This window comes from Zosterops lateralis (genome assembly GCF_965231275.1).
Source record: "Zosterops lateralis genome assembly, chromosome: 5".
Classification (NCBI taxonomy): Eukaryota; Metazoa; Chordata; class Aves; order Passeriformes; family Zosteropidae; genus Zosterops; species Zosterops lateralis.
The window spans coordinates 71,875,817-71,902,097 of record NC_139766.1 but is presented as its reverse complement, the minus strand read 5'-3'; the positions used below and the strand labels follow the sequence as shown (position 1 = coordinate 71,902,097).

At 47.7% G+C, this 26,281-nt stretch overlaps 3 protein-coding genes across 7 annotated transcripts in view; 1 reads left to right on the top strand and 2 right to left on the bottom strand.

Annotated features, from left to right (window-relative positions):
- RUFY3 (RUN and FYVE domain containing 3) overlaps window positions 1–11,418 on the bottom strand; it is a 31,191-nt gene extending 19,773 nt beyond the window's left edge. For 3 of the 5 annotated variants that reach the window (XR_014590145.1, XM_083861778.1, XM_083861780.1), the window contains exon 1: window positions 11,103–11,418. Coding sequence is in view for 4 of the 5 variants with exons in the window: in XM_083861778.1 (XP_083717904.1) it covers window positions 11,103–11,403 (301 nt within the window). In the remaining variant the exon portion in view is untranslated. Of the gene's footprint in view, window positions 1–5,515; window positions 5,709–11,102 lie in introns of those variants that run through there. The other 2 variants (XM_083861779.1, XM_083861781.1) reach the window with 1 other exon arrangement.
- Window positions 11,419–14,213: 2,795 nt separating this feature from the next.
- On the bottom strand, window positions 14,214–17,088 carry UTP3 (UTP3 small subunit processome component). Its single transcript, XM_083862184.1, has one exon. It carries the CDS (start codon window positions 16,407–16,409, stop codon window positions 14,868–14,870), a length of 1,542 nt encoding a protein of 513 aa, XP_083718310.1. The 5' UTR covers window positions 16,410–17,088; the 3' UTR covers window positions 14,214–14,867.
- Window positions 17,089–20,520: 3,432 nt separating this feature from the next.
- On the top strand, window positions 20,521–25,876 carry JCHAIN (joining chain of multimeric IgA and IgM). Its single transcript, XM_083861611.1, has 4 exons — window positions 20,521–20,663; window positions 23,438–23,573; window positions 24,452–24,532; window positions 24,746–25,876. Exons 1-4 carry the CDS (start codon window positions 20,600–20,602, stop codon window positions 24,945–24,947), a joined length of 483 nt encoding a protein of 160 aa, XP_083717737.1. The 5' UTR covers window positions 20,521–20,599; the 3' UTR covers window positions 24,948–25,876.
- The last annotated feature ends 405 nt before the right edge of the window (window positions 25,877–26,281 follow it).

The window sequence follows — 26,281 nt, the reverse complement described above, 5'->3', positions numbered from 1 at the left end:
TCCCATCTTCCTACTAGCAGGAACTGCATGAATTTAAACTGGTACTATGGCATTTGCATAGATTTAGAGGCAAAAGCACACACTTAATTAGCACCTTCCTTCCTAATTTCCTTCATTCTCCATGCATCCAGTTGCACTTTGCATAGAGTTCACGTCTTCTTTTACCTTGTACATTTTCCCACTTGTCTGGAAATTCCACCAACAAGCAACAGTGGGGGAAGAACATGTTCCCACAGAAGAATCACGACGACCCAAAACTCTATAGTTTCCATGGTCCTTATGGGATGTGAAAAATTCAATACTTTTAATCATTGTGGAAATTATTTAACTCCATATGTACCAAGTTTAGAAAACAGGATGACCAAAGCTTTTAAGTCTCCATAACACGATTAACTCATTCCAACCAGATTCCCAGGAAGATCAGTATTACGGAACTGAATATCCCACTGGAATGAACACTCAAGCCAGTTCTTCAGGAAGGGACTGGAGAACTTGTCTCTAAAATATTAATCACGAAAATCCCATCTGTTATTTGGACAACGGAGGGGTTTGCAGTTACTCCCTTCTGCTGACACAGCAGCAGCATCTCACTGAAGGGGTATTTTCCCAAGCCAGAGAAAGCCTTTACAAGTAAACCCCGGGAGAATGAACAACATCAGAATTATTTCACACTGCTGCTCAACATTTACTTTGTTTTTAAAGGTTGAAGTTATTAGGCTAAAATAAGAGTCGAGAGTCAACATCTTTCTGAACCGATGAGCATCACCTCACATAAAGCACACTGACAGGAGAATCAAGTTCCTCCAGACAGATGAAATAGAACCACAGAATCACAGACTGCCTTGGGTTGGAAGGGACTTTGAAATTCATCCCATTTAACCCCCTGACTCTGTCCCCTGCATGGGCAGGGACACCTTTCCCCTATCCTAGGTTGCTCTAAGCCCCAGCCTGACCTTGGATACTTCCAGGGATGGGAGCAGGCACAGCTTCTCTGGGCAGCTTTTGCCAGGGCATCACCACCCTCACAGGGAAGAGTTTGCTACATTGGGAAGAAAAAGTCACGAGTTTTTAAATAGGTCAGGATTTTTAAAATTATTTTTAAGTACAGAAATTTTAAACAAACTTGTAAGGAGAAGCTGAGCTGTCAGTAAAAAACCTAAAAAATCCCCAAGGCAACAGTTTTGGGAAGTGAAAACTGAGCTTGTTACAGAAAGCCCTGAGTGATGGTGCCAGGTCAGCCCTGCTGCTGGGGCTGCTGGGAAAGGCTTGGCCCAAATCTGGGCAAATATTCCCTCATTATGAAAGGGGAACCTCTGGTCATATTACCATACTTCAATTGCATTCTGATATTCGTTACCTCAGGAATACATTTAATAGCAAATAAAGAGGTCAAGGAAGAAAACTAGGTAGATGCTGTTCGTGTTATGGGAGGCACATAACTAATTCTTTCAGGTTCGTTTTGCCAACCTGATGGATCACGAATTGTTGACAAAGAAAAGGGATCAGCAAAGGGTATCAGCATCATGTTCAAACACCCTGCAAGCCCAAAATCAGGGAGGCCACTAGGCAGTCTGCAGCCCGCAATGCCAGGAACCATCTACTCTGGACAAAGTAGCTTAAAAAACGTATCTATTTTAAAACCCACTGCGTAAAAATTCCATCTCTAAATATACATATATACAGAGAGTCTTGCATGCAAAAGAAAAGAGCAGTCAAAGATCTGCAACAAACCAGGAGGAAAGGAAAGAAAATAAAAAGTACAGACAACTTGGAAATTCCCAGCCCACTCTCCATTACACCTATGGGACAAACAAACAGCCAGTGTTCATCACATGAACCCACAGCTCAATGCTACCCTAAGTCACACTCCCATCTCCACATGATTATCATCAAATAATTACCCAATTTCTCTATGTTTCAATTGTGTGCAGCTATAAGGAATGTTTCTGCACAACCAGCCTGTTTTCAGAGGGAAACACATGACTAACTGCTATGGGAAACTTCTCATCCTATTTTAGTCCTTCACAGTTTACATCAAGAAAATAAAAACCCAAACCCTTGGGTTTTTTTCCCCATATTTCATGTCCCAGTTTGGTTGACACCCAAGTGGACTCTCTGCAGCACTTTGGACTTGCCACCTCTGAGGGATATAAACCTGCCCCAAGTTCCCCAGCTCTGACTTCATTTATACTGACACAGCTTAAAAGAGCAAAGAAAACAATTACTCTTAAAAGTAATTTCTGAACTGAAGTCTGGATTACATGTCCTAAAACTGCTATTCCCAAGATTTACGACCATGAACATACTGTAATTTATTTAACTTGCATTTACTGACTTCATGTTCCATTAGATCTGGTCTCCAGCTCCTTCAAACATGTCATCTATTTAGGGGTTTCTATCACCAGATGTGTTTTAAGAGGTCTTATCCAACTACAGAACCATCTCATGCACGTTTTTGTCCACACCTGGAAGGTCCCTGCCACTCTCAGTACAATTCGGATTTGTTTTGTACTGGGAAAGGCCTGAAGCACTGAAAAATTCTACCTCTCCCACGAGTTTACTGCTCCTGTTCCACACTACTAGAGAAATCCTAAACCCAAGTTAGCAGTTGCCAGTTTGCAAAACAAAAGTATAACCAGCAAGGTTATGCTGCTTCCCTAAACCATTCTGAGGCACACAAAGAAACATGGAAAAACACTTGGATAGAAAATGGAGAGAAAAGGTAAAATCTGATGGATGAGTCGACAAGCACTGCAACAGAATAATGGGCAGGAGGTTTTAAGAACATTTGCTTTTCCTGAAGAGCTCTACAACTCCTTGTCAGGGCATTCCACACAAGTGCATGTCAGGACCTAAAACTTTTAAATTACTGGTCCAAAAAAAAGAGAAAAAATCTGACTTTAGCTTCTGCCCTATAGAAAAGATAATTTCATCTTCACATGTTATAGATTCTAATTCCAATTGCTCCTCTTAGTGCAATTGAGGAAGATTAATAAAAAGAGGAATACTGTAATTCTTGAAAAGTTCTCTCGAGTTAGCACATGTATTCCTTCTGGACACTGTTACAAGGTGATCCCATGAGGACAAAAATTTCCACAGCCCTATCGTGAAGCTCTTCACGATTATTCAAGACAGAAATCTAACATCCAGTAAAATGGCCTAAAAAAAGGCCATTCTGTGTAACTTCTCTCCAAAGCTGAGACCAGTGTTCAATGCCATCCATATACACACTGTTCAACATTCAACAGAAATACAATCCAGGTGTTTTTTTACCTCCATCCCTAAAGTTGCCTCAAAGAACGTCACACACATTGTAAGCAAACAAGATTAATGACCACCAGTATCACATTTAATTTTGAGGGGCCTGCAGAGAACAATAAGGTTCTGTGAATCTTATTAGGAATCACAGCCTGCTTAAAAAAAATTGTTATTTTTCTAATCCAAGCAGATTTACAGTGAACAGCAGAATCTGCTTATTTTCTTATGCACACAGAATTGTTTCAATCACCTGAAAAAGTGTATTAATTGCTTTTATTGTTAAATTGAGCAGCCATGCTACAGGTTATATGGAATAAACACAGTTGCAAGCAACTCAGTATCTGCTGCTTGCTTTTAATTTGAAGACAAGTTTTGCTTAGCTGCTCTCAAGCTCCAGCTCTGTGCAGGACTAGAATTGCTGTGACTGGCTCTAAAGGCAGGATGGCTGCTTGAGGGCTGGGGGCACAGCACATCACAGGGTGAAGAGAGGCCAGGGACAAAACTCACCAGAAGCAGCAAGAGCTCAGGGAATTGAAGCAAACTGAAGGCTTATTATCTTTATTCCAACAAGCTGTTAGATTCAGTACTTACTGCAATATATACTTCATGTCTTGATTTCTAAGGAAAAGACTGTCCCCCTTTGTTACGCCTTTGGCAGAATTCTACCTTTTTTTTTTCTTTTTTCTTCTTCTTCTTCTTTCTTCATAATGCCTACTTTTGCACATCAGAGGTTTTTGGAGACACTCCCAGGGACATGAGGCCATGCTCCTGGTCCCCCTGACCTGTGTGCAGCCTGCAGACACAGCAGCAGTGCTGATGCAGTAGCACCAGACCCAACACCGGGATATAGCTGTGTCAGCTTTCCCATTGTCAATGCTTTTCCTGACCTTCTCTGTTCAAAACACGACTTGGATCCACACAAACCCTCCCAAACAACCAACGAGCAACCTTAATTCACACACCCATAAAGATCTCCAGGGAGGTTGTTATAGCACTGCTCTTTTGCATTCATTTTGTCTTTTGCATTCATTTTGACTTTTGCATTCATTTTGACATTTAATTCATCATATGAATTAAATAATATGGTAAAGAAATGAGCAAATGCTGTTTTCTAACCCCCTTCTGGTATTCACCAGAGAGTGACTGTAATTACACCTTGAAAAACACTGGAGTAAGACCAAGGAAGGTCTCAGTGTCACACACATGGGAATTGGAAGACAACCGAATTCCTGCTCACCCTGTCCTCACCTCCCTGAACCCCTGGGATACGTTTCAGAGGGAATGTTAAATTTCCCCTTTTGAAACCTCCCACTGCGTGACTAAGTACTTGGCAAGCCAAATCCAAACCCAAGGGCTACTGTCACTGAAAGCAGCTATCAAATGGAAATTAAATTATCCCTTGGAAATTTATTTTAAAGCCCAAATCCCCACCACAATTTCACTTGCCTCATTCAGCAGGACAACGTCTGAGGCTGCTGACTTAACCAGGCAGCATTAAACGGGTCAAGCGAGACTGCTTGGTGAAGTGGCATTTCAGGAGATACTGGAAAAGGGTCAGGCAGGAGAAGCTGAGGCCTCCTTGCTCCAAAACCAAAAGGTGCATCCGGCAAGGGCACATAGAACCTCAGCACCTGCAGAAACTCATCACCTCTCCTTCTTCCCCACTTGTTTATTGACAGAGCACTGCGTAGATGACCCCTGGTGATTTTAGTACTCTCAGAGCACTCAATCCTTGTCCTGGTGTTAAACTGTTTATCCACCCAGACCACAAATCCTTTTTCCAGGGGAGAGCAAGACGTGCTACACCTCCACGTTTCAGGCTTCCGAGCCATTGCAAACAGCAGCAGCACGCTCATCAGAGGCAGAGCCGGGGCACTGTGATGGCATCGTCACCTGACAGTGACAACGGGCATCGCTGCGTGATCGCCGGGGCTTTCCAAAAACTCCCCACGGCCAGGCAGGCACACGCTGGGGCGCTGCCACTGTGCTCTCCAGGTACTACCTGGCAGCTCACTAACAGAGGGCAAAATCACCATTAAATGTTCTCTTCCTTCCTGAGATACACACAAAAAAAAGATAATCCATCACCACTCTGCCTTAAAGGGCCGGGTGACAAATTCCGGGGGCCACCTGAAGCAGCAATGCGCCCTGGGATGTGCCCGGGCTCTGCGGGCAGGACACGGCAGGAGCTCCGGGAGCGCCCCCTCCTCCCCAGGCGGGCGGGCGGGCTCCGGGGCACGGCCGGACCGGACCGTACCTTCGTGCGTCGGCTCGGGGTCGGGAGTCAGCGAGATGTCATCCAGCTCGCGCAGACACAGCCACTCTCCGTCCATCGACACGCGGAATTTGCAAAGATAGATGGTCTCCATGGCAGCCTGAGTGATCTTGTCTGTGGTGGGGGTTGGCATGTCGCTTTGAGGCGTCAGAGCAGACATGATGACTCAGCTGGTACAACAACAACGGGGGCGAAATAAGGACTAAAAACAAGAGCTTTCTGAAGAAGAAATCGGAAATACCTTGCGATTAAAGGACAGATCGCTCAGGTCACAGAGGCGGCTCTGGCCTTTTCATAGATCAAGCAAGGTAAAAACGCTGCTCCTTCCCGCTTAGCTCTGCCTCCCTCCTTTCCACGACCGCCGTCGTCTCCAGCTGTGCTAGAGGCTATCGCCCCTCAGCATCCACACAAAACCTGGCTTCTGCACCACGGCCGGCAGGGAAAAGCAAGTAAAAAATATGAAGAAAAAAAAAAAAAAAAAAAAGCAGCAGAAGGAAAAAGAACGTCTTCCTGCGGTGATGACCCCAGGAAAAAAACAAAGGACGAGCGGAGAGGCGGCCGTGTCCCGGCGCGCCCAGAGCCCAGCGCCGGTCCGTCTCCCGCCGGGATTGGCTGCGCGCAGGGAGCAGGGTGGCGACCAAAATGGCTGACTAATGAGCGGGGCTGGGAAGCCGGGCTCATGTGATCGCCCGCGATTCCCAGGATGCTGCCGAGGCGCTGCTGCTGCTGCTGATGCGGGGCCCGCGGTCAGGCGCTGCCGGGCACGGCGCCTCCTGGCCGGGCTGTGCCGGCGCGCCGGGAGCGGGCAGAGCGCGGCTGCGCCCCCCGCCCCGGAATACAAAGGAGCAGCGCCGGCGGTACAAAGCCACATTTGTATTCCGCTCGCATCCCTGCGTGCCACTACAGGAATTCAATCCGCACCTTTGTTTCCGCGGGAGGTGTGTGCGAGGCGCGGTTTGGGTTTTATTCGCTGTGCCGCCTTCTCAGGAGGCGCCTTGGAGATAACATTTCCCATGTACAAAAAAAGGTTAGGATGGAGTTATTGTCTCAAAGTAACAAGAAGGAAAAATGATCTGGCTCTAAACACTCCGATAACTGAGGATGAAGCTTTTTCAGCAGGGCATGGTGCACATGGAAGGACAATAAAGGAGAACACCACAAACACTGTGACCCAATCTTACACTTTAAAAACCTCCCCTGAAAATTGTGCTGCTGAGGTGAGGCTGACAAAGAAATTTTGTCTCTGAGCAGGAAGAGAAACAGGCTTTCAAGCTCACAACAATAACAAAATAATAGTATTTTGTAATAACAGCACTGCATTCCCTGTCCCTTCCTGGCTGGCTGAACCTCGCCTACGTCCCCAATCCACACAGGACAAGAGGTCCCAAGTCACCAAACAGGCTTGACATTCCCAAGGTCGCTATAGTGTCACCACCCACTTCAACAATGCTATCAGGTACCAATGAATTAGCTTATCTGACTTCATTCCTGCGTGGCTCCAATATATTTGAGGAGAGCAAATGTGTAACATCCACCTGAAATGGACGGACAGTGAGCCTTGGAGAAGACTGTCACCAGAACAATACATTGGTAAGAACACACCCTCAATGTCTGGGACCTTGATTGCTCTCCCTGCTTTTCCTTCCCCTTACAAATATACAAAAAGAATGTACATCTCTCTTAGGGATGTGAAATGCCAATTCTGGATACAGAATTCAGCGTGCCAATGCAAACAGCTTTTGGGGGGAAATGGCACCCGTCCCGTAAAGGAAAAAAGGATTAAGAGCTGCTATTTTTGACTGGCAAGAGGAAGCAGTTGCTTTCGGCGAAAACTTCCTGCTTAGTGCAGCACATTTTGACTCAGCAACTCTTTCCCCATTAGGCCAAACCCAAGCAAGCACCACGCAGCCTGCTCTGACAGCGCAGCAAAGGGCAATTATTTCACAGAAAACGAGAATTGCTATTGTTTCTTCTCCCCAAGAGAACAGAGTGTAAATCGCGCTGACAGCATCTTAACTCGTATATTTATACAGCCCTTCAGCAATCACAGCCTCTGGCTGCAGCATCCACACCGCACCACCCCAAATTCTACACACAGTGCAAGTGGCCATGTACCAACTGCTACAGAACAGCTGCGGGCCCTTGTTAACCCTTGGACAGGGTCTAAACAAACAGCACACGGTCAAAACAAAAGCTTTACAATCAACAAAGCACCATAAGCTATTGCTCAAGCTATTATCCAACAGATCTCATTAACAGACAGTTTTAATTTCTTTGTTTTCAAAACAATTAGAAACACCAACAGCCCTGGGCGGAACCCTGCAGCTCCCATTTCACAACGCGGGTCTTCAGCTGAACTCAGCACAGGCAAGTGCCCCACACATCAGGATCACAGGGAAGGTCTGCTAAAAAACTGGGAACCCTTCAACTTCCACTGGTTTGCTTTTAACATGCAGAAATAACAGAAGCCAGTCATTCTATTCCGGATGAGTTCTACTTTCAGACTCATTTATGCAACGATCTTGCTGCAAATACTCCAAAGGGATACTTGAAGTACTTGGAAAATGTTCTTTAACTTATTTAAAAAAAAAAAAAAAAAAAACACCTCCAAACTGGAACTGTTTAACTTACTGACCTGTGACCTTTTAATCACCACCTGAAAACCACAACACAAACCTTCCCTTATCCCCCACCCTGTGCCCCAAAATGATAAAAGCAACAAAGCATCTCATGAAGATATGAAAGAAAGGTATCAAACATTTGTGTTTTTATAAAACCTTTCATACAACTACCAGGCAACTCAGGAGCACCTGATAAGGCTCCATCAGGGTTCCAGGATGGTCATGGACACAGGAAAACCCAAATCATGGATAAATGCAGAGGAGGTTGTGCAGGATGAACCACTTTCTCCATCCCAAACCAGTCAGGCAGCTTTGACTGGTCCTACAAACCCTCCTGTGAGCTACACTTTGGCACAAGCCCTTAGAAGCTTTGGCTAGATTGCAAAACATAGCAAGGCTCTGCCAAAACATTTTTAAGATTAAAGAACCACACACTGACTGCACTGGAATTTTAAGACCAACCACCTGAACACCAAGCACTCCATCAGGCACCAGTATTTGGGAGCATAGCATTTTGAGTTTCAAAGCTGAATGAATTGGAATAATCTATGCCAAGAAACCCAAACAAATTTCCAAACCACCCTTGGGACTCCAGGGAGCATCTTTGGGTGTACTTTTATTTTCAGAGCCCGTGAGCAACCTGCGTTTCCATCATGAGGAGAAAGTCATGATGAGAGATTGCAGAGCAAAAAAGGACATAGCCATCTCTGACATGGAGTGTAATCTAAAAAGATAAAACTAGCAACACAGCATCTACAGGGCAAAGTCTGCTTCTGACTGCCTCTGTTCAGCACAGATATGCACATTACCTCAAACAGCAGCTACTCCCAACCCCGCAAGCTCAAACAGGAATGGGAAAAAGGGAGTTTAACAATCCAAAAACCAGTAACAATTTCTTAATTAAGAAGTGACATAAGTTTTTCTTTACCTACTGTGAAACACGGAGAGGTTATTTAAGGATTGAAGTAAATCTCGTAACTGAAGGAAAGGGAAGCAAAAGGCTACTTCTAGTATCATGATATTGGGTAGGCTTTCAGTGGGAGCAATAAAAGGTTTGGGGTTTTTTCAAGGACAGCCTAATCAAGTTGCTTTTATTGCACTTTAAGGTTTTGCTGCAGGACAGCATGTTTAAGTACATCCTCTTGTTCCTTCTGTCCAGAAACACCTGTAACAAGTAAGAGGTGCTGCTGCCATGAAGCGCTTTTGCAGTCTCCTTCCCTAAGCAGCTCTGGCCTTCAGCTGATGTTTGGAATCAACTGAAAATACAACAGAATAGTTCAAGGATTGAGTTGTAACAGGAAAAAAGAAAAAAGACTTGAAATAAACCTCCAAAGTATTGTGAAATACTGACTTATTTAGTGTAGTGGCCACTGCCTCCCTGTAACACCTACAACTTTGCAGCAGGACTGCTCCTGCTGCTCTGTGGGAAGAAATGGAAGATGCTCTTAGAAATGTGAGAACTGGAAAAAACCACAACAAGAAAAAAGAGATGGTGGGAAAAAAGTGATTTACTGACAGAGCTTGCCCCAGAAGAAACAGAATCCAAGACACCATGCAAATAGATGCTGATCCCTGTTCCATCCAGACACGGCTCTCACTGCATCAGTCAGTCCCGGAGCGGGCTGTGACACAGGGCACTGCACAGGCAGCTCCACCTCCACGGCTCACAAAAACAAGGGAACTTTTATAGGCACCTTGTAAAGGCTTTTCACAAAGCTCACATGAATAATCACTGCAGAATGAGGCTGACTGAAAAGCACTGCTGAACCACTGAGCTTCTCCACTATGTCCTGGTGCACAAATGTGCTCATCTCAGTGCTCCAGTTTCCCCACATCCAGATAAGAGCTTCTCACAAAGTTTCAACAGCTAAGATTAAATATTTTTCTTTAAGCCTTCTTTTTTATCAGAAGTAGCTCAACCCCCTGCATGCACATCACAGGGTTTACTATGAATAAAGATCTCTTGATTAGGGAAAAATTACAAGCAAAACTGAAGGTTTTGACAGGGGCTTGTCATTTGAAACAATTTAGTAGGGAGGGACTTTGGACATAAGTTGGCAGTCACAGACAGTCCTTCATAGAGCTCAGAGCAAAGTCAGGGCATTTCACCTCCTCCTAGCATTACAGACATGGATTTCTTACCTCACTGATTCTAGCTCTGCTGAGTAATGCCTTCAAGTACATCAGCTTCCAAAGGAGAAAAAAAAACAGACACCCGTTCCAAACAAATCAGCTCCTGTGTGAGTGAACGCTCAACTGGGACAGGAGGTGACAAAGCAAAGGCCAAAAGCTCAGTCACACACACTCTGGTACCAGCCCAGAGAATGAAGCTGCTGGTTATTTTTAGTACGGATGGAAAAGAGAAGATCTCTTCTATACGCACCCATGCATGTACTTCTTATTCGATTTTAAAACACACACAAGTACTTTAGAGTATTCCAGCTTCCCCGAATACACCACAAGAACATCATCTTAGGGAACCTTACAAAGGAGAACGCTATTTGCCACCCAACACGCCTCACACAGCAACGTACTTCGGGTCCCCGGCGTGCAGTGGCCTCGCCTCGCATTTGTCCTCAGCACCAACACAGGAGGAAGCCGGAGGGGGGTTCCCCAGCCCCAAACTAACACCCCGCGTCCAGGACAGCCTGTTGGCTCTCCAAGGGCGGCACCGATTGTCCTCAAAGGGCTCCCTGGGGCTGTTTTCGCTGAGCTGCTGGGCCGGCACGGCTCACACCCGGCCCCCCATCCGCCCCCTCCGGGACCCGCTGCCCTTCCCGCCGCCGGGAGCTCCCGCAGCCCCGCGGGGCAGGGGCGGCTTGGGGCGCGTTCCCCGCCCGGAGCGCTCGGGGCAGGGGCGGCCCCGGCCCGGAGCGGAGCCCAGGAGAGACCCCGGCCCGCCGCCCACCCCGCCCCGAGGGAGGCTCCCGGCCCCCCGCTGTACTCACGGGCTCCGTCCGGCCCCGGGTAGCTCAGCACCAGCACGGGCAGCTCGGGCCCGCCGCGGGGCGCGGGGGGTCTCCACAGCCCGGGCGGCGCGGCCGCGGCGCCGCCTCCATGGCCGGGGTAGAGGAGGAAGAACGGCGGCGAGGCAGGGCGCGCCTCCTCCTCCTCCTCCTCCTCCTCCGCCGCCGCTGCCTCCCGGGGCTCGGGCCGCCGCTCCATGCCGGGGGGCAGCTCCGCTTCGGGCCCGTCCCGGGAACTTTCCGCCGGCGGCGGCGGCAGCGCTGCCCGCTCCGCCTCCGCCATCGCCGCCCCGGCCCCCGCCCCGCCCCGCCCCGGCCGGGAAGCGCCGCGGCCGCCCCAGCGCCGCCCCCGGGAGCGGCTCCGGGCCGGGAGAGCGGGGGGCCACGGCCGCCCCCGGGGCCGCCGCCCTCCTTTCGTGCGGGGACTCTGACCCGGGCAGCGGAGCCAGGACATCATCTCCTGCCCCCCTTTGCCTTGTCCCGGCGCGGGAGCTCAGGGACGGCAGCGTTTTGAGACCCTGGGACAAAAGGGGACAAAGTCCAAGTATATTCTTTGGTGTTAAATCTGTCAAATACAGCGTGCTACTGGGAATTTCAGGATTAACGTGGACTGTGGTGGTTTCAGCAGGCAGGAAGCACATAAATCTGCCAGTTTTTAAAGAAACACCCTGCCTTCCGTGCACTTGGGTTAAGATGAAGCACGTTGCTGCTTTCTTTTTAAATCTCACATTAAAATTGCAAAAGCAAAACTACTGATTTTTGGAGACTGATTTTCCAGCACTGCCCCGAGTCAAGCAAGATGTTGCAACTAATTGAACAGATTTTAATCCACTTTACAAATCTCACAGCTGAATCTTTGAATTTCTACATGCTAACAAGAGTAAAACAATGCCCAGACTGTGTGTGATGGAATAGCATGGAACACAGCTAGGAAAACCTACACAGCTAGGAAAAGCTTGACAAAATCTGAGGCAGCAGCATTTCCACATGGGTTATTCAATGTATTTTCCCTGCTGTATATAAATAGAAATTTCAGGTTGTGATGCAGAAAGCATTGTCCCCCCTCTCTGCCACTGTACTTTTCTGCCCAAGCTTCCTAAGGCAGCCAGGCTTACTCTGGATGCTCATCACCCTCCCTGTCTTCCAGGTGCAGAAAAACAAAAGAATAGCTCAAACCTTGGAGCTTCCTACACTTTGCCTGTGTCAGTTTAAATGTGAATCATTTACATGGACGTGTGGGCAGGAGTGACTGTCCTTTGGACTATGGTGCTCCAAGCAAGCAGATAGAGAACCAAGGGCAGGTACTTCCACTGCTGTGAGGGTGATGGAGGTGAGACAAAGCTGTTACCTGAGGTGACTCCCCACCTGCTTTAGGTGCTGCTGAGGCTGCCAGCCCTCTCCAAGCAGGATGCTGGCAAGGCCAAGTGCCATCTCATGGCTCAAGCATTTCTTGGCAGTGTCAGCACCTTCTCCAGAAGCAGTACTGGAAAAGGGAAAAAGCAGCATTAACCAGGACTTTGATCCACTCTTTGCTTCTTTTCCTGATCACCTGTGGTCCTTGCTTGATTTCATGTGTCCATTTCCATAGGGATTTTCAAAACCTGTTCTCCACCAGGAATTTTCCTTCAACACAAAACATTACTCCAGGTGTTTCTTAGAGACACTGTACAGTGTCTGCCCCTCCCACAGCATTAATAATCACAGCATTCCCATGATCAGCCATACCTAAAAGCACATGGGAATTATGTTTATGGCTTTGCCCAATCTCTGAACTAATCAAGTGGAGATAATGCCTGGTTAATCTTCATTAACCCAGGAGCTGTGTTGTGCCACCTGCCGGCAGGCAGGGCCAGGCCACTGACACGCAGTGTTCCCTCCAGCCTGCAGCCTAATCCCAGAGTTTCTGGGGAATGTGTCTGTAATGGCACACCAATTTGTTATTTCCCTCATTAAGTGCTCAGATAGAAGTCTCCAGAATTTTGCTTGCCAGCTGCTCAGAGCTTTCCAAGGAAGCACAAAGCCAGATCCATGAATGACCGTTAGCCCTTCATTTTTGTATCAAGCATGTTCTGTAGTAATGAGATCAGGGAGCATCTCTGCTGGGTATTTTCCACACCCCATGTAATGATGCCTGTTACACAATACCATCCCTCCCCAGAAAAAGCACCTAAGCTGCTTTTTTGCCCAGCATCTTACCCCTTACTGACCTCTTGGCAGAGCCTCCAGAGCACAGCTCAGCATTATCAGCGGGCAGTCTCCAACCATGATCACAGTGGGGAGTTAAAGGTGGGAAAATGCTACTTCCCTCCTCAGCAAGGCTGGACCCTTCTCCCTGGGAAAAAGGACCAGCCAACACTGTTGCTCATACTAAGGGCAGGTGAGTAAGCACAGATCGAAGGAGAAGACCTGTCCGGGGTACCTGAGACAGGCCTGTTCCCATCTGTCCAACTTAAGTTTATTTTATTCTTGTCTCTCCCTTCAACAAACAGCCTGGAACATTACCAAAATATTCTCCAGCCAGCAGTGAACAGTGTGTTCCTGGCAGAAAGTTGCCTGGGGTGTTAAGGTTTACACAGGAACCCCATGAAAGCACATTTCACTTGCAGAGCACGAGCAGAGCACCTACATGCTTGTATTATAGAACCTGGCCTGTCACAGGATCAGGAGCACACACTAATCTCTTGGCTTCCCCCAAGACCATCACACACACAAAACACCCCCATGATATGCAGGTATTACTAAATAAAGCAATTATTCTCCTGAAATCATTTCAAATGGAAAACTAATACCTTTCAGAGGGTATGGTACACAAACCAAGGCATGGGCTCCCTGAAACCTGTCCCAGACGCAAGTCCAGGTTTACCTGAGACAGTTTTTGTTAAACTGCAGAAAAATTATCACTCATTCCTCTTTCACACCCCAGATTGGAACTGATCACTCAGAGTCAGTGGAAAGCACTTCATTGTGGGGTTAAAATGCATTTACCCACCAGGAGGCATGGAAGCAATCACAACATCCTCAAAGTCCACCTGCCCACAGAAGACATAACACCTTACCCATCTGTAAGGTGGTCGTGCAGCAATGCTCCTGAGTCCTGTAGCAGCAAACAACATTTACCATTTATCGTAGGGGAAGTTAGTATGTTTATCACATATATGGTTATAAAATCCAGACAAGTCCTTGCTTTGCTTCTCGCTGAATTCAGGAGGGGGAACAGTATTTCAGACCACGTAGGACTATGTAATTTAAAAGTAGTGCCCATACATTCAAGAGCTAACAAAGGTGTTATTCAGAACAAAAATTAACTATTATTAACCACGTCTCTGCAGCTCAACACAGGATAGACCAGAACAAGACAGCAAAACAGAGCAGGCAAGTGACAGCTGCTGAACCCCTTTCTCAACCCACCCTCAAGAGGTCCCTCCATCCAAACCCATCTCCCCATCAGTCCCACATGGCCCATTTAATTCCCTTTGCCTGAAACATTCCTTGCAATCTCTCAAGGCTTCCTGTTTAGGGGAACACGACAGCATCACAACAGAGGAAAATACCTTCAGACATGGGCAAAGTGTGGAGAAGGCCCTGTGCCACTTGGAGATGGCACCTTCTAGAAGGCACCCTCTGAAAAAGAAAAACCAAACACCACCCCACTCCCAGCTTCCTTGAGAATAAACCCCACAAACACCACATATAAAAGTTTTATTGGATTCAGTGCTGCTACTCACAGCTCTTACAAAAAGATAACTATCACTTAAGCTTCCTGCTTTTCTTAACGCCGGCCCGAATACCGGACAGTTCCCCGGCGTATCTGTGCAGCTCCCGCCGGACCTCGCGGACCTGCCCCTTGCGCCGGATTTTGGCTCGCCGGAATTTCTCCCGATGCTTCACCCGGGGGTTGCGATCGATCTTCCTCCTCTTGGGCGTGAGCCCTTTGTTCTTGATCATCTGATAGGTCACCCCTCTCTTTTTACTGGGGTCCTCTCCTTCCGACACGGCTGCTTCTTCAAGCACGTCTTCGTCTCCAGTTCTCTTCCTCTTGAGCGCCAGCTTCTCCTCCATCATCTTGTAGTATTTCAGGGCAGCCTCCTCATCCAGCTCCGACTCATCCGACGATCCAGCAGAGGCAGCCTGGCCATTGACAGGCGCAGAGGCACGTTTTGGTTTATTTTTCTTGCCGTCCATGGTGAGAAACACTAAAAACTTGTTTTCCTTCCGTAGCTTCTCTTCCTTCTTATCGTAGTAGTTCCTGAGGAGCAGGCGGACCTGTGGGGAAAGCCTTTGGTCTATAACGGCGAGGTCGTTGATGATATTTCTGTACGCCACCAGCCGCTCGATGACCGGGTGACTGTGGACAGGGATCCTCTTGGACTTCAGCACCATATAGAAACTGATATTGGCACAGTAGTTCAGGTAGAGGTGATACTTGGTCTGCAAGTAGCGACTGCTCTTCCCCTGGGGGATGGTGCCGTCCCTGACCATTTGCAGCAGCGGGTGCAACTCATCCTTGATCTCCATGAGCTTCACCTCAAAGTCCTCCATCAGCTGCAGGAGCTCTGGGGACTCCTGCTTCAGCAGCTTCAGCTGCTCCTTCTTGGAAAGGGCCTGCAGATCCTTATCAACTTTCTGCCCCTTGATATCATGGGTTTTCCGCTGCTCAGCCAGGTAGCCCTGGATCATATCCAGGCCATAATCATCCTCCCCCAGATCCTGCACCAACCGTCTCTGGATGACTTGAGCCTCCTGCTCCTCTTCCTCCTCCTCAGCATCGATTTCTTGCTGGCTCCGCTTGCCCTTGGCCTGGGCATCACTCCCATAGTCCGTGTCATAGTAGAGCTGCTTGCGCTGGCCCCAGGAGAGCTCATGGGGGAGCTTGGCTTCTGGATGGCGCTCCTCCAAGTCGCTTTCCATGGACAGGTCCCCCTCTTCATCCTCAACATCATGTTCATCCTCCTCACCGTCTTCATCTTCTCCATCCTCATCCTCCTCTGCGCTGTACTCCACAAAGGGATTCCGCTCCTGCGTCTCCTCCTCATCCTCCTCCTCCTCCTCGCTGTCCTCGGGCAGCTGCAGACCCAGCACCTCCTCCTCCTCTTCCTCGCTGTCCCCGGCCTCGTCGCCGCTCTCCAGGGCGGCCATCACGGCCCGGAACCGCTCCTCGTGGAAGCGCTCCACCTCGTCCGCCAGCTCCTCGGGGCCGGCGCGGCCGCCGGGCACCTCGGCGGGGTCACCGGGGGGCTCATCGCGGGGCTCGGCCCGCGGCCGCAGGACGGTGCCGCGCCGGGTCCGCATGGCTCCCACCGCCACCGCCACCGCCACCGCCACCGCCACCGCAGGGCTTCTCCTTCCGCTGCGTCTCTTCCGCTGCCCAGCCCTTCCTGTGCCGGGCCCGGAGCTCTCCACGCCCCCGGGGGGAGGGAGGGGAGGGGCCCCGGGCAGCCCGCGGAGTCTGAGCCGTGGGGGTTCTTTGCGAGCAACGGTGCCACGTGGAAAGAAAGAAAAAAAAGAAAAAGCCTTTTGTTTGTTTCCTCTTTTCAGGGTTTTTTCTTCCAGCACGAGGGAAAAAAAAAAAAAAAAAAAAAAAAAAAAAAAAAACCCACACAAAAAAAAAAACCCCCCAAAAAAAAAAAACCACACAAAAATAACACAACAACAACAACAAAACCAAAAACCCACGATGGAAAACACACCTGACAGCTGTGCCCTTGTAACCAAAACTTGGTATTCAGTTCCCTACGGCCAGATCAAACTCGGAGAGAAGCAGGAGGGTTTGCAAGCCTCCCTGGACACCTCCAAGGTTTAGACATGAAGTCTCCCGAGCCTTTCCCGCCACCGAATTCCGCTTTTACAGGGATACGGGCAGCTCCCTGCAAGAGCCAGGCCCGTTCCCGGGGACTGCAGGGCAGCTTTGGGCTGAACGGCTCCGCAGCTGCTGCTTCATCACCTCGGCACTCCTTGAATCCATCCCGTTATGCCGAGAGATCCGCGCGTCCCAAAAAAGGGGCAGTTCTGATTTTTCAACACCTGGGAACCCCTCACTAGGAGAGCTTTTAATGCAGCCTGTATTTACTCACCTCTGCATTGTCATCCTGTGTTTTTGTGTCTCTGTCAGCCATGAGGGAGCACCAGCCCAGCCTCCCACCCTTCCCAAGGGAAAATTACATTAATACTGAGCCACAGGGAAGCAGTCTGGTTTTATGAGCTGCAGGCAGCCCTGCCACAAGAACAGAGTAATTAGACTCGGGAATTAGTGTAGTCCAAGCTGGGAAACCCAGAGCCTGATAAATTAGGCATAAGACACGTCCCAGCAAGAGCAGTTCTGCACACAAGTGCAGGGGCTTTTTCCTCACCACAGAACAGGTGCAGGTGTATTTATAAATGCTCCTGTCCACCTTCTTGTGGAAAAAACCCCAGGTCAAGCAGATATTTAAATTAGCTGAAACAGTGGGGTGCACAGCTTTACGCACTTTTTGGTGATTCATTTGGATTTTGATCAGTCTGATGGCAAACAGGTCTCAGTTCTCACTTTCTGACACACTCAGACTCTTCACATGGTCGCCTTTGCATCAAAGCTTTCCTGCACAAAGATAGTTTTTGCCTCAGACCACATTTCCAAATCTGTCCCTGCCAGTTTTCAGCCACACCTCCCTGGATACAGGCCTGTAGAAGAAAAAGCAACAAGAATAACCTGGGTCTGGAGACACACAGCATCCATTACATTTGTTAGCTGTACCTTGGTGGAAATCCTCGCTTGATACTCAGCCACTAAATACAACTGTCCCTGGGGACAAGGAGCAGTCTTGTCATCTGGCTGCTCAGTCCTGGCTGGCTTTTTGTGTGAATCCGTGCAGAGACATCTGCAGCCGGTTCCTGCCAGGTTAAAATTCCAGGTAACTTTTGCAGCTCTGACTTAGAGAAACCCAGACCTTTCTCATGTCCCTGACCTTGATAGTTTCCATCTTACTTGACCTAATTTTTTTCAAGTCTGCCCTTTCAAAAATTAGCATACTAACTTCCACTTGGACTCTCTTGGATTTAAATGGAATTGACATATTTCCCCACCCAAAGTTAATTTCCAAGAGCAGGGAACAATCTGTTTCTATTCAAGCATTCTCCAGGACTTAGTGGAAACATCAGCCACTTCTGGTGAAGCTGGAGATGATCTCCAGCATGAGTTGATCCAGTCCACCAGGAGCTGCTCAAGCCAAACCAGTTTGCTGTAAGCATTGTGGAATCACTGCTATGAGACAACAATCAGGGACTGCTGCTGGTCTGTTCAGATGCACCATTCTGTTTGCTTCCAGGTGAGAAAGGAGGAGCAAAGAGCAGTGCAGGGCGCACTGCTCATGGATGGTGTGTTATGTGGAGAGGCCCAGTGCCTTGGTGCTGTCCAACTCACCCAGCTTCTTACCTGGAAAATCCTAGTTCAGCATGTCCAAGGACAACTGAAAGCACAGGACACGTAAACAGAGACTGAAACCAAAGGGCTGGTTCCCACTTCTTTTCCAATTCTCAATTATTCCACCTCTAGCCACCTGCAGGGAGGTTGGGAGTCCAGCTCCCTATGCAGCACGTTGGCAAACACCCATTCATGCAGATAAAATTCTAGAAGTCATCCAGTAAAACAGGGGTAATCCATAAAAAAATAACAGTCCATAACATAAACCTTCCTCTCAAGAGCTTGTCATCTAGCTAGAAATCCCCAAATACATGCAGGTGGCTGAAGGGACTGAAAATAGCTCTCGTGTCATCATATCCAGACCAAAGCACTGCACACACACGTGTAGATTTAGCAACCGAAATCCAGATACGCTGAGCGCCAGCAGCCAGGGAAAACCACCAAAGTGAACAGAAGGACACAGATATAATTCTGCTCAGCCTCTGCCTTGACATTTGAAAATCCTCTCCTTGCATGTTCCCAGTGCCATATTTTTGTTAGTGCATCTAGGCAAAACAGATCAGAGCCAGCCTTCCTTGCATGTTCTCTGTCCTGGTGATGGTGTCCTCCCTTCTTGTATAATTCTAAAAAAAAAACTTACAAAAAAAGGTGACCGAAACAAACAGTACTTTAGATAGACATCCCTACCAGCACTGGTCAGCCAGGTTTATTTTCTACCTCCTGCCAAAAATGAGGCAGAGGGATCATCTTGCCCCTGTCTCAGAGAGAGGGCTGCATAAAACTGTTAGCAATGCTTTCTGAGATGGGAAAGGAAACAACCTCACATTTTTTCTCTGCTACAGACAGATCCCTAATGAGAACACAAGGTTTGTAAAGAACTGTGGAAGAACCCAATGCCCTGCAAGGAGCTGGCTGTGACCCATCATCCCCCCCAAGTCCCACACTCCCCTTGCACACGAGCATTGCTGATGTAACCTGAAAGCTCATTGCATCATGCAGCTGCAGGGTGAGGGGTTTGTGCTTGGGGAAAAAGCTCAGAGCACACCGCCAGGGGCTTGGAACAGTTCTGGACTTAGGGACCCACCCAGCAGGGTCTGGAAAAAGGGAGACATCCTGCAAGGTGACAGGAACCAGGATTTGGCAGCATTGTCAAAAGAGTTCAGCCTCTTAAAGAAGCCTGGAGGGAGCAACTAGGCCCTTGCTAAGCTTGGTCTTCCCTTAGAAAATGTCTTTTTCTGTACATGACACATGGAAATGCTACCAAGACAGCTCTGGCCATTATAGGCTACATTTGCTCTTTAGAAGTTACACAAATGATCCCAAATCTGGGGGGAAAAAAGAAGAAAAAAAAATATCCCAGGCCCTCTCCAGTACTACCCTCCTTCAGGAAAAGTCTGGATGTTCAATACCCCAGGGTTTTCCTGGCACCTGACTCAGGAGCTCTCATAAACCCCAAATCCCATGGAGTCCCTTTTCCATTCACAAGAATATGAACTCCTCAATGCAGTGGGCAGGGCTGCAGTGGCTTTACCTATTTCACCCTTGCCCTGCCACCTGTCCTGCTTTGACTGCAGGCTCTCTGGGGGCAAGTCCAGCCCTTAATTCAGGTTTGCACACAGCTGCTCCAAACAGGATTTTGATTTTGAAGCCTGAAGTGTTTTGTGGTTTTTTTTGTTGTTGTTGTTTTTGTTTGTTTGTTTGTTTGTTTTTAAATAGGACTCAAGGGATTTTTAAGTCTGATTTCTCAAAATTAGGAGTCAGAGCTGTGGCCCTTGGACTTTGTCTGCCATCCACCAGCCCTGATGGCAAGATGTCCTCTCAGGGCTGTTTTTGCATGTCCTTGTGCTCAGCAGCCCTGTTGCCTGTTGGTGAAGAACAGAAAAAAGCACAATAAAAGTGCAACCCCCTGCTCCCTTCCCCTCCGAAAGCCAGAGGTCTTGGTGCATTAACACACCTGGTTTCAGTCCCCAGCCACATTTCCCAGTGTTGGCTGGGCTGTTTATTTTAGGAAACCAATTTGCACACGCCCTTATAGGCAGAGTCAGGCTCTCCCCTCACATTCTCCAAAAGAAGGAAGGGCAAGATGAGGAGCTCTTTGTCGTTGTGTGCTGCCTTGGCCGTCTCCTTGGGGATCATCCTTGTGGCAGGTAGGTGAGCAATTAAGAGATGGGAAGCTGGGATTAAGACATCAATGGCAAGTTTTGTGCAATTTACCCTGAATTATTCTAACAGTCAGAGGCTAAACCTCAAAGCCCACTCAAGCAGCCATGCTTCAGTGGTGCTTGGACACCTCAGGGTGTTTCTGCATCAGAACAGTGTGGTTTTAATTGCTGCCTGGAGGATACAGTGATGATTAGCTCCAAATCTCAGACTTGATAATGAGCCATTTTTTATCAGGTTTATGAAGCAGTAAACTCCAAACATGCATGCTTGGTTTTCTGCAGTCCTTAGGGGGCTTACCTGCTAGATCTAAAGGCTTCCAAAATCTTCCTGGTAATCCCAGCCACACAGCTACAGCCAATTTATTCTGATTAAACTGTAGCTTATCATGTAACTCCACTGAATTCCTTAGAAACTCTTTGATTCCAACTGAGCTCGGCCTGTTCTCCTAGCACACTGCTCAGTGTGGCTCTCAGGTGTCTGGGCAGTCTGAATCCATCCTGCTGCACGTGGTGGATCTGGTGTGCAGGATGGAATCCGTGCTCAGGGATAACCATCCCCCAGCTGCATCCCTGCATTTTCTGCAGCTTGTGGAGGAGGGCATCTTATTATTATGTTATTATAATTATTATTGCATACCCCAGGCAATTCTGTTGGGCTTCACAGTGTATCAAAGGACAGTGCAATACTGGAAGATGAGAAATTCTGTCCAACACGCAGCCACATAAGTATTTGAGGAGGGAGGGAACAGCTTAGTGCAGTAACTCAGGCACCAGGAAGTCCAGCCTGTGGATATTTAGAACAGGATTAGCAAATTTTGCATTTAAATACCTTTTCCCCGAGGGGACTTCACTGGGTGACACATGGAGAAACTGCAGATAAAATTACATTTTTTAGCATTGTAATCTTAAATGAAAAATTGATGGAGCACCAGTAACTTTAACAGTGAAGCCAAGAGCATAACAAGGAATTAAATCAGGGCAGTATTTTTAGAGCAGTCAGAAAAAACTGCATATGCATAAGATTGTGTTAATCTAATTTTAGAATTAAAGCCTGCTCTGAGAAGTTTTGGGACAACCCAAAAGCCAGTAGGATCTGACTTGAACATTGGCTTTGGATGAAGGGTTTAGAAAGAACTGCACACAGTGTTATGTGGGACACAGCACAGGCAGCAGAGGAAGAGCTCTGTGATGGACAAAATGCCAGAGACTTCCCTTGAGCCAAAAGAGAGGCCAAGACAAGGAGCCAGGGACTAGGGAGGCTTTTCTGGGAGGCTTCTGCATCAGAGGGAAGAGCTCATGTGGAATGATGAGTTGGCAGAGAAGAAGCTTGGAGAACAAGCTAGGAAAGTGATTTCCTTCTCAAGCTAGGAACTCCATAGAGAATCTTACCCAGCAGATATACTGCTGCCAAAGGCCACAGAAGCAGCACTTGTAACCAGCAGGTCAACTCTAGGGTCAATGAGGCACCATTTTACACAATTAGTACCATTAGTAGCATTTTACACAATTAGTAATTTACAATAAGTATTGTAAATTCTTCTTCACAGCTATGGTGTCTGTACCAATCTCAGAAAACCTGGAATGGAAGTAGATAAGACCAGGATGTTATAGGGGAAGGAAGGACCAAAACTTTTAAGTCCAAGTAACTCCAAAATCCTTTGCAGACATGATTAACCCACCTTTTTTTGCAGCCTGTTTCTTCTTTCTCTCTGTGATTCAACCAAGGGACAAGCAGAGCAGGCGAGTCCCCAGAACTGAGATCCATCTGAGACCAAAACAAACTGTCCCCATATGACAAAAATCATTGGGTCTGGTACTTCTAAGCAGGCTGAAGGTTGCTGTAGCAAGAATGATGCTGCAGAGTGATGAACTTGATGTCAGCAGCATTTAGCAATAAAGAGGGATGTAAAAACAACACGAAAAAGCAAGGCTGGCTTGTTATGGGTGGAGACCTGAGGGTCTGGGTTGGGGGAAAAAAAGCAGCAAAGAATGAACTATTTTAAATCCATTTACTCACAGTAAGGCAGCATTGCGCAACATCAGGAACCCCCCAAAAGCCTCTGAGTGACACCTGGCACGTTTTAGCCTGCTTTGAGTCAGTTTCATATCGAGTAGCATGCTAGAAGCAGCAGTTTGGAGAGGTAAATCAGGACTGGAGTTTTCCCTGCAAACCACAAGCATCATCAGGGCCACCTGCCTTTCCCTGCCACGTCAGGGGCTGCCTCCTTGCTGAGTCCTCCTGTGCTTTTTGGCAGCTGTTCCCCCAGGAACCTGAAGGACAAGATACCACTCAAGGAAAACTGACACATCTGCCACATTGGCAAGGTCAGAGACATTTATTTAGAGGTTGGGTCCAAACTGGGGTTTGGACTGCTGGAGTAGTCTTGGTGCATGCCAGAGGAATTGCATAACCAGTTCCTAGTAGAAGAGCACTTCAGTCACCAGGTGTGGTTGGGCTTTCTTCCCATTTTACCAGCAATCCCTGCATGTTTGTCCCTCACCAGCCACAGCGTCTAGGGTCCTAATCTTGTCCTTCCCAGTCCCACCACACCTACGTACATCAGCACACTGAGCTGAGCAGGAAGACAGCTGAACTCCTCTTTGCTAAAAGAGTCACTTGTACCTGCTGCAACCTCAACTATAATCAGTCCAGGTGCCGCAATGGTGCATTCCTGGTATTTTCATCCCTTGGCTATCTGCTAGAGCAGCTTTCAAGGATTTTATTCTTGCTTCTGGAATTGCCTGTCCTGTGCTTACAGGTTATCCAGTGAGTCCTGAGGAGGAGGAGTACGTGCTGGTCAACAATAAGTGTCAGTGTGTAACAGTGACCTCAAGGTTTGTGCCCTCCAAAGAAAATCCTGATGAAGAAGTCCTGGAAAGAAACATCCGCATCATGTAAGTGGCAGCCAAGTATTTCATAGAGATGGTGAGCAGGAGATGTTATCTGAGTTTGCTTTGCATTGTTTCTCATGTCCCAGCACTGATGAAGTGAACAGCTTTTGGCGTGGGCTGCTTTCTGTGGTATCCTGGGCATTTTGCTTTGCTAAGTGCTTTTCTGCCTCACATGAACCTCTCTGGTGTTTGTCCCTTCAGATACAAAAAGCACTGGTTTTAGACAGACCAGTAGTAACTTCACAAAATAGGCTGGGGAAGTAGATAATGACCTGTCAAAAGTTGATCTAACCTGAAACCAGATTGGCCTGTGACACTGGATTGACTTCCTGACCTGACAGAAATCCTGGGAAAATAGTTAATGCCTAAACTACCGGTTTAGGCCTAAACTGATAAACTACCAGTTTATGCCTGAACTATCTCCCATGAGACAGAGCTCACTTCAAGAGCAGGACTTTGTCCTGCCCTCTCCACTCACACAAAGCTAACAGAAGTGTTTGTGTCTCTGGGAAACAAGGACCAGTTTCAGTCCCAGAGCTGCAGGAGCGCTGTAGAGCTCACAACAGGAGAACCATTAACTAAACTTCCCTGCCCATCAGCCTCAAGTGTCTGCTAGCTCAGAGTTTAACAAAAATTAACACTCTCAATCCTGTAACCTTGCAAGTGGCACTTACATCAATTGCTGCAGTCCTCTTGGGGAGGGTTGTTGCCTTTTGAGGGTGCAGAGGACCAAGATCTCCTGTTCCTGGGATTTGATTTGGAAAAGGGTCAGAATGAAACTTACCTGTAGAAGACAATGAGAATGTAGAATTGCTCACAACAGAGCAGAATCTGTTTAATAAGCAGTTTTCATGAGAGTGACTCTCTTCCCACCTTTGCAGAGTCCCCCTGAAGGCTCGGGAGAACATCTCTGACCCCTTGTCCCCACTTAGGACCAAGTTTGTCTACCGCCTGAGTGACCTGTAAGTAGTTTTATTTCCTAACTTCACTTTCCAAGACTTAACCCACAGCAGCTCTAAAAGGTGCTGGAGGGCCAGATGTTCCCCTGGAACACCTAGAAAGGGTGCAGCACTCTCCTGGCTCTATGTGCAGATAAGCAAAAAAGATTTGGGGTTCAGCAGAGGCATTTTTTTCATCTAACTTCTCACACTTGTTCCATTCTCCATTTCTTCCAGCTGCAAAAACTGTGAGCCCGTAGAAATCGAGTTGGGTGGGGCAATCCACCAGGCCCAGCAGGGCAATTCCTGTGAGGAGCCACAGACCTGCTACACCTACGACAGGAACCAGTGCTACAGCTCCCCCGTGCCCCTCCTGTACCACGGGGAGGTGAGGCATGTCCCAGCAGCTCTGACACCAGCCTCCTGCTTCTCTGAGTAGCTGGGCTCTCTGCTGTGCCAGAGCCTTGGAGCACCCCTCTTCCTATCCAAAATGTATGTAGAGCACCACAGGACCTGGATGACAGCACCCCAAATGCCTACAGTAACCCAGCTTGTCTCTCCCCATCTCTGACCTCAGACCCATGCCATCTCCCCAGAGCAGCTCCTGGCTGTCAGTCTCCCTTCTCGTGTCCCTGGCACATACCTGCAGTGCCATGTTGTGTTTCAGACCACATAGAGCAGATCCCCAGCAGATTTAAGGCAGTCAGTGCCCTGAAGTGAAGGGAACAACGCTGATTTACTGCTCTGGGGGAGCAGTCCCCTGCTTGTCTCCTCCCAGCAAGGCTGCCACAGGTATCAGCAGGAGTGTCTGTGCCCTTCCCTCCCTGAGCAACCTAAAGTGACCTCTGCACAACCTTCATACAAAAGTGTTTGATGACATTAGCAGCGTTTATGCCCTTAAAAGAGAGTTATAAAACCATAGTTGAGAGAAAAGATGAGATGACCCTTCTAGCACTTGGACATCTGTAAGCTCCCAATTCTCCCAGATTCAGAGAAGATTGAAAGATGCCGCTACCCTGAAGTGTTTTGCAAAGTTGCCAAGCCCTCAGCTGTGCCAGGAACACTCAACTCTTCTGGGAGGTGTTGGGCATTTCACTTTCCCCACTGCTTTACTCATACTGTTCTCTTCTTCCACCCCTGCTCCTGGTTCAAGTGGTTAAAAAAAAAAAATCAAGTTGGCTCAAATTTCTTTACTTGTTCCTCATCTTGCATTTAAAACCTAAAAAAAAATATCTATGGATGCAACATAAATTACTAGAATAGGACCCTAGTTCAGGGTTCAGAATTGGAATAATGCAACAGCAAAAACCTTATTCCCACAATTGTAGTTTTGTTAATGTAACATCCAATAAACTTTTTTCTGCATCAGTCTGTGTGTTCTATTCTAATTCAATAAAAAAGCATAAAAGGAAGCCAAACCTATAATCATATTCTTTTCTCTTTCACAGTTAATCAAATTTTCCCTAAATAACTGCTTATATTTACAGGCAACGTCTCCCAAAATACCAAAATAGAAGCATTTCCATGCACTTGCAGAACCTCTGACAGATCAAGGCTGAACTGGTTGTCATTTTAGGATCAGCTCTGCATCACTGAGCTGCTTTGCTTCCCAATCAGTGCAGGATCAGAATCTCAGAATCCAAACATCATCTAAATTAACTGTTGAAACTGCAGTCCACAGGTCAGAAGTTTCTATCACCCCTGAACAAAGTACTTTTGAACAGGTGATCTGGGGGATATTCTTTCAAGTGCAAGGTGTTTGTCCTAAAGGAA

Bases quoted from the DNA above. Each gene is read 5' to 3' on its own strand.
- UTP3 (XM_083862184.1), bottom strand. From the start codon at position 16,409: ATGCGGACCCGGCGCGGCACCGTCCTGCGGCCGCGGGCCGAGCCCCGC.
- JCHAIN (XM_083861611.1), top strand. From the start codon at position 20,600: ATGAGGAGCTCTTTGTCGTTGTGTGCTGCCTTGGCCGTCTCCTTGGGG. The intron at 23,574-24,451 runs GTAAGTGGCAGC...CCACCTTTGCAG, and splicing joins GAAAGAAACATCCGCATCAT to AGTCCCCCTGAAGGCTCGGG. The intron at 24,533-24,745 runs GTAAGTAGTTTT...CATTTCTTCCAG, and splicing joins GTCTACCGCCTGAGTGACCT to CTGCAAAAACTGTGAGCCCG.